Genomic DNA, 13,813 nt, shown 5'->3' on the forward strand with positions numbered 1-13,813 from the left:
CCCTTATGGGCTTGGTGAGTTCCCTCTGCCCCATGTCAGGGCTTGCAGAGCCTGGGACAACCACTCACGCCTGCCTTGTTCCTCTGCAGCCTAGCTACCTCCTGCAGTCGGATGACATCCGAGCTGCCCTCCTGGCCCGCTATCCCCCAGACAGTCTCTTCCAAGCAGACCGCAATTTTAATGCTGCCCAAGACCTGGATGTCTCGCTGCTGGAAGGAGACATTGTGGGTGTCATCAAGAAGAAGGACCCCATGGGCAGCCAGAATCGCTGGCTCATAGACAATGGGGGTAATGTGGCTGCTCCCTGCCCTTGGTGCATGCTGTGAATCCCCTCCTTTTGTCCCCCTGCACCCCAGTCTGAGCTCCCTTCCTCTCCCTCTCTGCAGTGACCAAGGGCTTTGTGTACAGTTCCTTTCTGAAGCCCTACAACCCACGCCGCAGCCAGTCAGATGTCTCTGTTGGCAGCCACTCTTCCAACGAGTCAGAGCAGAGCTGCTCCTCTCCGCAAAGCAACACGATGCTGACCTTCAGCCCCAGCGGAGCAGCCATCACCTTCACTCAGAAACCCCTGCAGGACTCATCTGCCCCAGCAGACCCGTACCAGTCTCTGCAGTGCCCCTCGGAGATGGACTCCCCCTCTCTGCCCCAGCTTGGCTCTGGTGACAGGACAGCCCCGCTGGAGGCTGGGACAATGATGTCTCAGCGTCGCCACAGCCGCCCCGAGCTGGGCTGCAGCCCCGGCTCTCGCAACGGGCACCCTGCCAAAGCACATCTCAGGCCTGCACCCTCAGTGGAGGACAGAGACTCTGGGCTGGAGAGCAGCGAGTCAGAGGGCAATCAGGTGAGCCCTCAGCCTCCCCGAGAGGGCTGGGGGTGCTGAGGGCTGACCCCCTTGCTTAAGCTGGGGCTGAATCATCCTCCTCCCTGGCAGTGACCAGGGAGAGGTGGGAGGTAGAGTCTGTTTTGTCCCAAATGGCTAAGGTGAAGGATGAGACCTTTTCTCCCAGGTGCAGAGGCAGATAACTAGGCTGCAAATGGGAGTGGGCAGAGGCCAGGATGGGCCTGGGGCTAAGGCTGTTTGGGGAGAGGAGCAAAAGCCCACACATCCTATGCAATGTGACGGCAAGGCTGTGTGGTGCTCCCATCCAACTGATGCTCTCCCTCTGTTTGGCAGGTCTATTATGCTCTGTACACCTTCAAAGGCCGAAACACCAATGAGCTGAGTGTGTCAGCTAACCAGAGACTCAGGATCCTGCAGTTTGAGGACATCACGGGCAATCGGGAGTGGTGGCTGGCCGAGGCACACGGGAAGCAGGGCTACGTCCCCTCCAGTTACATCCGGAAGACGGAGTACACGTGAGGCAGCGGGCAGGAGCCTGCACCCCGTGCCTTGTTCCTGCCGGGAATGCCAGGGGCCTCGGGGAGACTGGCCAGCCCTGCAGCCCCCACTGCTCCCCCTGAGGCTGTGTCCCTTGCAGCCATGCAGTGCTCCTGGGCCCCACCATGCTGGCTGCCACCTCCCCTTCTGGGGAGGAAGAAGGGTGGGCTGGCAGGGCAGGTAGGAGCAGGCAGGAGCCAGCAGCTTGTGTGAGAGCAGGGGCGAGTTCACCTGTGCTGTTTGAGCTTCCTGTATCCAGCCAGGAGCAGGGGAGTAAAGCTTGGGGCCATGGCCTAGGAAGGCAAGGCTTGAACGAGGCTGAGGAGCTGCTGTGGGTTTAAATTGTGGAAGGCTAATGCTGAGTTTCTGGAGTCCGTCTTTAGCCAAGAGTGTTAAAAGCAACCCAGGCCCTGTGAATGTGCTCCCTGTGCCTTCTGAGCAGCAGCAGAAGGATCCTGGTCTCGCCTGTCTGTGCAGGACCTCAGGGTGGGACATCAACACACTGTCTGGGGACGCAGCTGTGAGGATCACTCAGAGTAGTTGAGTCTCAGGGCTAGGATGGGCCTGGCCTCTGAAAGCCCCCACAGCAGAGCTTCCAGCAGGTGCTTTATCCCAGTGCTTGGTCACCCAGGGGCTCGGGCCTCTCCACGCTCTGCTGCTAGCAGCAGCCATTGGATTCTCATCTTCCAGGTGAGCTGGAGGTCCAGAATGCCATCTTCCCTTGTCAGAGTAGTATCCCCAGTGCCCAGGACCCATCTTTGCACTGAGCTGCCCACCTGGCTGCTCTGGGCTGGGGTAAGGCAGAAGGCAAAGCACAGGCTGTCCTCCAGCGTGGTTGTTTTGGGGACTCTGACCAGGACTGCTTCAACTGCACTTTCCTGCAGGGCACTGTAGATGGTGTGATGTTCTGGGAGGGCAAGGCCCTCCCTGGGAGGGATGTGGTGCCCTTTGCCGGTGTGGTGTGTCTTACCTGCTGCTGCTGTGCCCTGAAGGAGGGAAGTTCCCTTCTCTTGGGGCAATGTTTGTATCCCCTGTACTGCTGCTTTGTAAATAAAGATTTGCCTTTGTGTATAGGAGGTGCCTGTGCAAGTGTTGGGAGAGGTGGGAGGAGTGCCTGGCCAGTGCTGGGCTGGGGGGGGCAAAGCCCACAGACTTCATGCAGACCCTGCAGGGCCAGGACAAACATTTAGTTTTTGGTGGGGTCCAGCATGCTTCTGCTTTGGTGTTTGTTCCAGCTGCAGCTCAGGCACTAGGAAACCCTCACAGGAAAGTTCTTCATAAAGATGAAGTGATTGCACTGCTGGTGCATGTAACAGTGTGTTACATGACTCAGCTGGCGCTGTGGGTGGCTTCTGTCCCTCCTGCCACCAGCCAGCGTGGAGGGGTTTGCCCTGCCCCAGGCTTGTAAGTGAGTAGGCAGTGTGCACCGGTTCCCTCCATGCCAGCAGCAGATGTCAGTGCTACCTCCAGTTGCTGGCTTTCATGCCCAAGAACAAAGAAAGGCCAAGAGTTTGTCAACAGTAACCCCGATATTTGTGTGTGTGTATGTCAGTGCAGCACGCACACATGCATGCCTGCACCTCTCCAGCTTGTCTCTATGACAATCAGGTTTGCCGTCTGGAGCCCACAGCCCAAAATCTGCCCCACTAGTGGTTACGATAACCCCAGGGCCTGCGTCATTTATTTGCATTACAAAGGGAGCTGTAACCATAGGGAAGGCAGGCAGGCCCTGGCTTCTCCACCTCCACTGCCAGTGAGTAGTGGTCATGCCTGGATGTAGCTGTGCCACTCGATTTGGAGTCCCCCCCCGATGTGTGTCTGCATAACGTGTGTTGCCAGCTTCCCCCCAAAACACTAGCCAGGTTTAAAGGTAAACCAAGGCTTATTTAGCATGCCTTAAAGTCAGACTTTTAGTTGGAAGACTAGAAACAGTTACAAAAAGTAAATAAATTACAACATTCACTCTTAGATTAAACTGTAAATTTCATTCCATAATTGTAAAGCGTCTTGGCTAGGTTGCCCTGGCATAGTGAAGTACAAAAAACTAAGACACCCAAGGAGGTCATGGTCTCGCTGCCTGGCAGATAACTTTTCCCCTCTACACTGGAATAAATTATGCAGCTCCAGACCCTGATGTGCACAGCAGGCAGGGTGCAGTAGCAAGGTTAACAGCTCACTCAAGTCCAGATCTTCTGTCCCTGACAGCCAGAGAAGACACTCTCTCTGCTTCCCAGCTGCAGAGACAAATTCCTGGGCAGCCCAGGTGCGGGGAGACCCGCTGCCTGCTTGGTGAGTGTCAGCGGGAGGGAGCTGCCCATGCACACACCCGCACACTGCTCTGCTCCACCTACAGCATGGTGTTTTCTGTATTCGTGATGCTGGCGTCCTTTGCCATCGCAGAGAAGATGCCCTGCTTCTTCAGCAGCTCCTCAGGGCTGTCATATTCCACAATCCTCCCAGCCTGCAGCACCATCACCCTGGCAGCAGGGAATGAGAAGGCCTGAGCTCCCGGAATCCGAGCTGATAGCACTGCTGGTGCCAGCACGACAGCCCCACCAACCCTCACTCCTACAGCCATGTTACGTGGTTCACCCCCTCACAGCACAGAAGTGAGGGCACAGCTCTCCTCCCTGTGCTCGTGGGGTGACACACGTAAGGTGTCAATAACACCTCTATGCCCTGTTGCTGTAACAAAGGATCCCCCAAAATGTTTCTACCCACAAAGGCAAAGCTACTGCATGGCCATCCTTCCCATCCATCTATTCTCTCCTAGAACCTCTGTATATGACTGGCCCAGGCACCACACCCACCCCTGCCCCTCTGGCTGCATCCTTGCTTCTGCTGCTGGCCACCTCTCGCCCCATCCTAGGAGTCCAGATCTGCGTTCCCTTTGCCCCACAGTACCTGTTGCTGTCCATGATGGTGTGGAGGCGGTGGGCGATAGTAAGGACAGTACAGTCAGCAAACTCACTCCGGATCGTCGTCTGGATTAAATGATCAGTTTCCAGATCTACGGCTGCTGTTGCTTCATCCAGGATGAGAATCTTGGCTTTGCGGAGAAGGGCCCGGGCCAGGCACACCAGCTGCCTCTGCCCAACACTGGGTTGAGGTGGGGAACATGAGTTACTAGGCAGACACCAGCAGGGCTTCTGCAAGGCTGCCGCCACACGCTGCGCTGACCTCAAACACTGTGCCTGCCCAGCCCTCCCTGGCCTTCCCCCAGCTGATCATCTGCCACCCTGAGCACCATGTCCCTCAGCATCTTGCTCTCTGGGCCACCATGGAAAGGTAGGCTCACACTGGCTCCCTGACAGCCCTGACTCCTGGCTGTTTTCTCCCACCTTCGCTCCCAGAAGTTTTTGTGCCCTCGTCCCTGGACAGCAGTTCTGCTAGAGGCTGCTGTTCCAGGCTGGTCCCTGGGACTAAGGGAAAGGAGGGGAGCTGGGCATGCCTCTGCTCCTCTGCTCACCTCAGGTTCTCCCCTCCCTCGCTCACAAGATGCAGCAGCCCCTGGGGAAGGTCTTGCACATATGTCTTCAGGTGGGCCAGCTCGAGGGCCTTCCAGACCTCCTCATCTGTGTACCGGTCAAAGGGGTCCAGGTTCATCCGCAGGGTACCAGTAAAGAGTACGGGGTCCTGCCAGGGACAGCACCGTGTTCAGCCATGCCACAGCCATTCAGCAGGGGTGATGGCTCCTGGACCTTGAGTTTGACCACATCCTGCCCACATCGCTGCCTGCAGCTGGGCAGGGGAGGTGGCAACGGCATGGTCGCAGGCCCTTGGAGTCTCTGCAGCACCCAGGGATGCACTAAGGGCAACGCATCACCCAGGGAACAGGGCCTGGGGAGGCCATGCAGCAGTGGGACGTGAAAGGTGGCGATCAGCTCACCTGGGGAATGATGGTGAGGTTCTGGCGCAGGTCATGGAGGCCAATCGTCGCTATATCCACCTCATCAATGATGATCGACCCTCCAGCAGCTTCCAGTACCCGGAAGAGGCAGTTGGTGAGGGATGATTTTCCAGCCCCAGTCCGGCCCACAACCCCAACCTGCGGAAGCAGCTGTTTAGACCAGCTGACAGGGTTGAAGAAAACAGGGGAGATGCCCTCTGTCTTGGTGAGGTGAGCCTTCCTGCCCTGCATCTGCAATCACCATCTCCCAGACTGTCTCCTGTGGTCTTTGCCCTGCAGCTCAAGTCCCTAGAAGCCATGTCCCATAACCATCCCTCACCAGCCCACAGACTGAAGCCAAGAGAACAGAAACAACTTTAACACAGTGTCACTCTGGAAAGAGAGTAGTGAGGCAGAGAGGTCCTCACCTTCTCGGTGCTCCCAATATTGCAGGTGATCCCCTGAAGAACTAGCTCCAGTTCAGGTCGGTAGCGAACTTTGTAGTCAATGAACTGGATCTCGCCTTTGCTGGGCCAGCCACGGGGTGGACGCTTTTCTGTCACCCACGGAGCCTGGGGGCACAGGAGCGTTAGGGAGATTGCACCCTGCGATGCTGGCTAGCACTAAGCTGTGCAGCAGGTGTTTGCCTCGACCCTGGTCTCCTCACCTCGTTCTTCACCTTTGTGTACTCGTGTACCCGCTCCACAGCCACAATGTTCGTCTCCAGCTCTGAAGACGTCCGCACCAGCCAGTTCAGTGTCTGGGTCACCTGAGTGGCAGAGCCAGAGGATGCAGAGCTCAGTGAGACCCCGGAACAGCCACCTCCCACCTCAGCTCAGGGACTTAGCCTGGGCATGAGCATCCCTGGCCTGGCCCCTAACCCTCCACTCCCCAGCCACAGCCCCCTCTCCCCAGCCCTTTGCTGCAGCATCTCTGATCCACAGTGGGACCGTGCTTCTCCCCACAGCAGCAAGTATCGCCCTCACACTGGGGTGTGTGCTGCCCTGGCTCCATAGCAGCTCCCCAGGTGATGGCACACCGCAGCTAGTCCCTTCTCCATGGATCACAGCTGGAGGCAGGCCAGCATCCTGCAGCCAGCCCAGAGCTCCCAGGAACAGCCCTGTCCTAGAATAAGAAAAAGCTTTAATTGACTCACATTGAGGGCCGAGGAGACAGAAAGACCGACAATGCCGCCCTCCAAAGTGCCCTTTGAAATCACCGCTAGAAGTGCAGAGAAGAAGACCACCAGGCTCCCAACAAACTCCAGACGGATGGCCAGCCACCTGCAGCAGAAGAGGATGGTTGAGGGGTGGTGAGAGAGGCATCTGCCTGTTCCCAACACAGGGCCCACCAGTTAGACCAGCACCCCACCAGCATCCCTGCACACCCAGCCCCGAGCCTAGCACTGTACATATGGTACCTCCACCTACACAGAATGTGATTTGTGGCCAATTCTGCAGGCAGGTTCATTTTATCTGTCAGTCCCTGGGGCTCACATGTAACCTCCTGTGCTGGTCACGCCATGTGTCAGAGGAGCCCTAACTGCACAACTCTCACACACCCAAAGCATCTGCCAGTAACACATCAACACCAGACAGTGCCCCCATCACACTCCATCCTGGCCTGGAGCATTGGCCTCTTCCCAGAACCCACCAAGAGCATCTCAGCCCTTGACAGCACAGCTCACCCTGCCCAGGCTCTGGACACTCCATAGAGGGACACGTTCTGGCTTTCAAAATTGCCCTAAAATGTCTCCTTCCCAAAGATGGTGTCCCTATCCCAAGCTCTCCCAGTTCCTACACAGACCCTCAGTCCTGAGATCAAGAGGGAGGGCTGCAGGATCTCAGGTACCTCCCTCAGGACCCAGAAGCTGCTGGGCAGAGGTGCTGCAGGCTATGCTGTGGCATAAGGAGTAAAACTCACCTATTTGAGACTATCCAGGAATAAACACTCTTCTGATTTATGTCCATGGTCCTCTCATTTTGCTGCAGGAACCGTTCTTGGTGTCCGTAGGCCCGGATCACGGAAAGGCCTGACACTGTCTCACCAAAGTGGGAGTAGATGGGAGACCTGGTGACAGAGTCCAGACGCCGTAGCTGGCGTGATGTGGAGACATAGAAGCGCTGAAATGAGGGACACAGCTTGTTTACCAACACAAAGCCCGGCAGCGACAAAGATACTGGTGTAAGCAGGGCAGAGGCTTCTCTCAAGCCTCGGTTACTCACCAGCACAAAATAGTAGAAGATGCCCAAGGGAATGATAATGAGAGCGAAGAATGGGGTGGCCAGGGAGATCATGAGCAATGTGCTAATGATGGCCATGAAACAGGAGAGCCAGCTGCGGAAGGACATGGGAATGGTCTCATCTATCGTGAAGATGTCCTGGAGCACACAAAGAAGTGTGGAGAAGCAGTCAGTGACCCCAGAGACAGGGAGAAACCCAAAGGCCCGACACATACAGGGTTCCTACACAGTCATGTGGTAACACAGTGCCAGGCACTTGCAAAAATATTGGATGACACTGAATTGGGTCACAACCCCATTTAGGGCCACAGGTCTTAGCTTGGGAATGGCTGATTTAACAGAGAAGCTTCCTATAATATTCCCCTGTTGCACAGACCAGGTTTGGGAACTGCATCTTCGTCTGGACCTAGGATGAAGGAGCAGGAATTGAGGCAGAAAGAGGGACAGGGCTGACTCCAGGTCCATGCAGGTGCACCCAGGTCTCCAGATGGTTATCATCCATCTCCTCGCTGGGCACCACATACTCCCTCATCTCAGAGTAAACCCAGTAAGCCCGTAGGCTTGATCTCAAGAGAGATTTTTATTCCCCAAAATCAAGACATGGCACCAAAGGAAGAAGTGGAGTGGCAGCACACTTGAAACTACCTGTCTGTATTCTCCCTCCTTTCTTGTTTTCTCTTTGTTTTATGAGTTTCATTTACATAGCAAAGACTGTATATTTTGCTGAGAGTCCATAACCAGAAGAACAACTCCTTATGGGACATGAGCTCTAGGCTTCTGCCTCTCTTTGGTAATCTACTCTGGATCCTTTTCTGTTTCTCCACATCCCTCTTGACCAGGTGGCCGCAAAACAGGACACAGTATCCACGTGTGGCCTCCCTAGCACTGAGCAGAGGAAATAATAACTCCCTGTGATTTGCTAGCCACTCTCCTCCTGGTATAGCCCAGGATGTGGTTTGCCTCACAGTCAGCCTTGCTTCCACCATGCCCCTCTGGTCCCTTCCAGGCCCCGATCTAGGCTTATTTGTGCAGTGCTGAACAACAGGGTTATGCCACCACCCAGTGCTCTCCAGATCTGCTGGAACAAACACCTTCCACATGTTGGGGCTGTTCTCTCACCTTGGCAAACCTATTCACAATGCGGCCAGTTGGGGTTGTGTCAAAAAAGCTCATGGGCACACGCAGGATGTTGCTGAGCAGTTGCTGATGCATAACCCGGGAGGCTCGCATGGTCCCATGAGCAGACAGGATGGTTGCAAAGAGCAGGAAGAGAGCTGCAAGGAGAGCACAGGGCGATCATCACCAGCTCATGTGTGACACTGGCCTCAGGCACCCTTTGGCTCAAGGGACACATCAAGCAGCTCCAAGCCAGCAGCTCTGCAGCGAGCCACTGTGATAGTCCTGCACCCCACCTTCTTGGGAGGCCCCAGTAACTGCATCCCTACACAGGGGAAGAATGCAAAACCCAAGGACAGTGATCTTCAAGGGGGGAACACAGACTTCTTGGGGCAATTTATGCTGGCTTCAGACTGATATCTGTCCCCAGCTCAGCCAGGAGCCAGAAAGAAGGCAGCAGCAGGCAAATGAACACAATGCTGGGTCCCCGGCTCCTTGCTGCGCTGCTGGCTGCAGGCCTTGCAAGCCATATCCCTTCTAGACCACACAGCTGAGGTGAGCGGGATCCCCTGTGCTCCCATACTCACCTTGTGACACCCCCAGCGCCCCAAAGACACCGATCCGCAGGTCTCGCTGCTCCACGGGATAAGTCTTGTTCAGGTAGCGCTGCGCATCATCAGTCCAGGCGCTGAGCCACAGGTTGGTCCCCACGAAGGCGACGTACTGTCCAACGTAGCCCATGGCAATCCAGAAAGAATACCACAAGCCAACAGCACGCAGGTACCGCAGGTACATGGAGAACTTCACCTGTGGACCAATTCAGCCCATCACCGCTGCCCAGCAAACCGCAGCCTATGACACCCAGCACAGCCTTGGGACTCCTGCCTTGCTGCCCACAGTGCTCCCCCCACCATCTTGCCCACCAGTCCCACCCATCCCAGCACCGGCTTCTCTGAGGCACAGTCAGGGTCTTGTAGCACTGAGCCAGGGCAGCACAGTGCTTCATCCGTCCATCCTCCTCACCTTGCCAGTTTCCACAGCTTCTTTCTCGATCAGTTGCTGGCCCTTCAGCTTCTTGGGGGGCTCCTCCTGGGCCTCCTTCCAGGAATTGGTGCTGCTTTTACTAAGGCTGCAGGGAGGTGATGGGCAGTGTTAGTCACAGGGTGCTGGATGGGTCCTGTTCTCCTGGGGGTCCATCCCTATGCTGCATTGGGACTCCAGTGCTGGAGCCTTCTGGGAAATAATGTCCTGACTGGGGCAGCTTTGAATGAGCCTTGTGGAAGTCCTAGGCATTTTCAGCCATGAAATCATAGCCTTCATCCCCAAAAGCAGAACCAGACAGCAAGAGTTTCAAGGAAGACCAGAGAGTAAGGCTGTGACACACTAATGGGAGTAAAGGCAAGATCAGATGCTCCTGATGCAGTCCAGCTGGTGGTAGGAGCAGGTAGGGAGGCTCCCATCTCCTTCTCTGCAGGAACCCCCCAGGGAAGCCCTCAGGCCCCCTCTCTCCTAGACAGCAATGCAGGGGCAAGGGGAGAGAGCCGAGAGCTCAGGTCGAGTTCCCACCTGCGGCTGAACCCTCTCTGACGGATGCTGGCCTCTCGCTTCAGGGTCATGGTCACCACATCATCAGGGCCCTCCTCCACGCAAGGCTCAATGTCTTCATCACCCTGCTCTTCATCCCCAACTAAAGCAACAGCTACAAGCACAGGGATGAGAGAAGGTAGGATCAGGCACTGAGGAGACAGCAGATCCCATGTCCCATGCTTCTGCTGCGCTCAGCTCCATCCCACACCCCAGGCCCAGGGTGCGTCCCACCACCGCACATCACACCTTCTCCAACCCTGCTGCAAGCCCAGTACAGCAGAAGGAAGAAGAAACCCCTTGTGCTGGAGGGAGAACTGACAGGGGACATAGGGCTAAAGGCTTGCATGGAGGCAGTCCCTGCTGCTGACTTATCCCAGTACCACTGGTGGGACATCAAGCAGAGACTTGTGCGAGTTTAGTAGGTGCACGATCTGGTAGGTCATGTCACTCTGGTTCAGGAGCATCTTTTTGAGCAGATGGAGATAGGTCCTGCAGGGACAGACTGGGAATAGCCAGGCTCCAGCTGGACAACTGGGCTGAGCCCAGGCCACATCCACCTGACCTGACACCATTATTCCCCATAGCACTGGGGAACATGATAAAGATGAAATGTTATCCAACAGTATGTTCAGAATAAACCAAAGGATCTTTCTCACCCCAGCATCACTAAGGTATGGAGCCTGTTGTCATGTAGGATTATGGGACCCATAAACATAAATGAACTAAAAAGGGAGCGAAAAAATTAGACAGGTCCTTTGCTGACTGTTCAACACAATGCCTGGATTCAAATCGTAGCCATAAAGTCCCTGTGCTGCTGATTGCCAGAAGCTGGGAAGGATTCACACCAGCCTGGGCTGGATACAGCCAGGTCAGACTGACGGATCAGGTCTTGGGGTTTTCATAACCCCAAGACACATGCACGGCCCCTCTAACTGCCACAGCCACGTTGTGTTCCCAGTACCTGTGATATTTTTCTCTGAAGAATCCTCCTCCTGGCTGCCGTACAAGTTCAGGAACTGGGCAAAGGCCCCCCTGTTTGCAAGCAGGGTGCTGTAGGAGCCATGCTCAGACACTGCTCCTGCCACCAGCACCACGATGTTATCGACCTGGGGCAGGAAACTGATACTGTGCGTCACCAAGATCCGTGTCTGCAACAAAGTGGTTGCAGGGTAGTAAGCATCAGAGTACCCCTCGCCCCCCAGCCACGGGCCTGCAGGCTCTCCATCCCCTACTTGAGGACCTCTCTGCTTAGCAATGCCTGGCTATGGGGACACAGGGCACCCCTCTGGGAACTCATGAGGTCTCTTCTGCCTGCTGCAGCCCCACATGAAAGCCACAGGACACCGCTCCGTCCCAAGCAAGAAACCTCAGGCTTTCCTGGATAGTCAACACTGTGCCAGTGCCATTCCCAACTGACTGAATGGTGGGGACGGTGGCACGGGTGCTCACCTTCTTTTGCAGCAGCCCTTTTGGCCCCAGCACATGCTCGAAGAGGTACTTGCCGACATGAGCATCCACAGCAGACAACGGGTCGTCCAGGATGTAGATGTCTGCGTTGCTGTACACTGCCCGGGCCAGGCTGACTCGCTGCTTCTGGCCCCCACTCAGGTTAATGCCCTGGAAGGAAAGGGACCTCTCTGAGTACTGGGCTGGCACAGAGCAACAGCTCTGTCCTCTGCTGCAGGTGCCATGGGAAACCTATAGTGCCCAGGGCTGATACCTTCTCTCCAATCTCTGTCTGGTCACCTGCAGGCAGTAATTCCAGGTCTGGAAGGAGGGCACAGGCCTTAATGACCTGCTGATACCTGGCTTCGTCCAGTTCTGACCCAAAAAGGATGTTGTCTTTCAGTGTGGCATTCTGAATCCAGGCCTGCTGTGGGACGTAGGCCAGGGAGCCCTGGGAAGAGACAAAAGAACAGCTACCTTGTCAGAGCATCAGTGTGAGCACTGCCAGCTCCTGCAGCCTGTCCTTGCCCTAAGCCCCCACCCCAGGACCAGTCCTGCCCTGCTGCCTCCCCACTGAGCTCCCAAGCAGCCCCACAGCCCCCTGCGCCAGCCAGCTCCTCTCACCTGGATGTTGATGTGTCCCTTGATATTCTCCATCTCTCCGAGCATGGCTGACACCAGCGAAGATTTGCCTGAGCCCACAGCCCCCACCACAGCCACCAGGCTCCCAGGTGCGATGTCCAGGGTGATACTGCAAAGACATGAGGGCTGAGGAAGCAGCGCTGCCAGGACACCCACCGGCTCCTGCATGGGACCAGCACAGAGCAGTGTCTCTGGGGCACTCACTTTTAGCAGCACCATGAGAGGTGACTGCCATCCCCAACTAACGACACAGAAAGACTCCCTCTCCCCACCCGTCTGCCCGAAACATGGCGCAGGGCACTCACTCTCTTATCGCAGCGTTACCATCCAGCTCCCAGGCAAAGGTGGCCTCCGAGAAACGCACAGCGCTGCCTGTCAGCAAAAAGCCATCCCTCAGGGCTGGGAAAGCCCAGGGTTGGGCCAGCCTATGACCCACAGGGAATAACCTAGAGGTTCACCTGCCTGCAATGGGGTTGTGGTGGATAGCTGAGGTGTCCAGGTCTTCTCCACCCAGGTAGCGCTCTAGTCTCGCAGTCGACACATTGGTCTGCCATGGCAGAAAGAGGATGGCACATGGGCATGGGGCGCAGCTGGGTAGGCTGGAAGGAGCCCCGTAAGCAGAGCACCCTGTACACACAGCCCCCAGCCAAGCACCAGCCCCAACCTCTGAGTCCCAAGCCTGTGTCATGTATGTGAGTCCTGTCCCACCCCACTGCCAGCAGAGTCCCGTGCACTGACCCCTGGATGTCCAAGGTCCAGGTCCATCACACATCTGAGCCCCACATGTTGATTTTGACAGAGGTATAAGGTCCCCCCTGCACCCCATTCCCTATGTGAGGGCTGACCTGCACCAGGGAAGAGAGGACCAAGGGCAGCATGGCCATGGGGAAGCGCAGCACATTGAAAAGAGAGATGGCAGTAAAGGCCTTCTGTGCATCCAGGATGTTTTTCTCATCCACCAGCACATAGACAGCAAAGCTGGCCAAGGAGACCTAGGACAGATAGCAGGGAAAGCCACCATCAGTGCGGTTGGGTGCAGCCCAGACCCTCATGCTCCCCTAAGGCCTCAGCAGTGCCTTTCTGCTGCGGACCTGTTCCCCTCCTGCTTCCCTTCTCCTTTGGGCCCCATCTCACTCCTCTGATGGGACCCCTTTCCACCACAGTTCTCCTGACAGCAGCCAGGACCACACTCTGCATCCCAGGCATCTGTCAGCCAGCCCTTTCTTGCTGTGGGAGCACTCCAGGCAAGGTTCCCAATCTTTCCCATCCCCTTGACACAGCCCAACCCCAGCTCTGAGGAAGGTGCAGCCCTCCCCAGACCTGTTGGCACTCACCAGGAAGGGGGCACACGTGAACACGAAGATAGAGATTGACTGCAGGTAACTGAAGTTCAGCAAGTCCTTGAGCTCACGTGCCCGGATCTCATTGACTTGCTTCTCAAATGAGGGCTCCCAGGCAAAAAGCTTCAGGATCTGTGGGATGAGTAGGGCTAGCAGGTGCTGGCCTCACAGG

General features: G+C 56.2%; 2 protein-coding genes across 2 annotated transcripts in view; one reads left to right on the forward strand and one right to left on the reverse strand.

Annotated features, from left to right (window-relative positions):
- The window catches only part of DNMBP (dynamin binding protein), a gene marked incomplete at its 5' end in the record, with an annotated part of 7,976 nt that extends 6,616 nt beyond the window's left edge, over positions 1-1,360 (forward strand). The window contains 4 exon segments of the mRNA XM_009708648.1: positions 1-27; positions 90-288; positions 387-841; positions 1,175-1,360. The exon segment at positions 1-27 is cut by the window's left edge and continues 153 nt beyond it. Of these exon segments, the coding sequence (XP_009706950.1) occupies positions 1-27; positions 90-288; positions 387-841; positions 1,175-1,360 (867 nt within the window).
- A 2,271-nt stretch (positions 1,361-3,631) lies between these two features.
- The window catches only part of ABCC2 (ATP-binding cassette, sub-family C (CFTR/MRP), member 2), a 17,530-nt gene continuing 7,348 nt past the window's right edge, over positions 3,632-13,813 (reverse strand). Inside the window, 22 exon segments of the mRNA XM_009708646.1 lie at positions 3,632-3,855; positions 4,283-4,477; positions 4,848-5,014; positions 5,268-5,426; positions 5,696-5,839; positions 5,935-6,036; positions 6,424-6,550; positions 7,191-7,390; positions 7,493-7,648; positions 8,630-8,784; positions 9,214-9,433; positions 9,650-9,808; position 10,009; positions 10,193-10,313; positions 11,175-11,361; positions 11,663-11,830; positions 11,934-12,110; positions 12,284-12,410; positions 12,607-12,669; positions 12,760-12,848; positions 13,147-13,293; positions 13,636-13,773. Of these exon segments, the coding sequence (XP_009706948.1) occupies positions 3,726-3,855; positions 4,283-4,477; positions 4,848-5,014; positions 5,268-5,426; positions 5,696-5,839; positions 5,935-6,036; positions 6,424-6,550; positions 7,191-7,390; positions 7,493-7,648; positions 8,630-8,784; positions 9,214-9,433; positions 9,650-9,808; position 10,009; positions 10,193-10,313; positions 11,175-11,361; positions 11,663-11,830; positions 11,934-12,110; positions 12,284-12,410; positions 12,607-12,669; positions 12,760-12,848; positions 13,147-13,293; positions 13,636-13,773 (3,132 nt within the window). The 3' untranslated portion in view covers positions 3,632-3,725.

Source organism: Cariama cristata, unplaced genomic scaffold (assembly GCF_000690535.1).
Source record: "Cariama cristata isolate BGI_N322 unplaced genomic scaffold, ASM69053v1 scaffold42519, whole genome shotgun sequence".
NCBI lineage: Eukaryota > Metazoa > Chordata > Aves > Cariamiformes > Cariamidae > Cariama > Cariama cristata.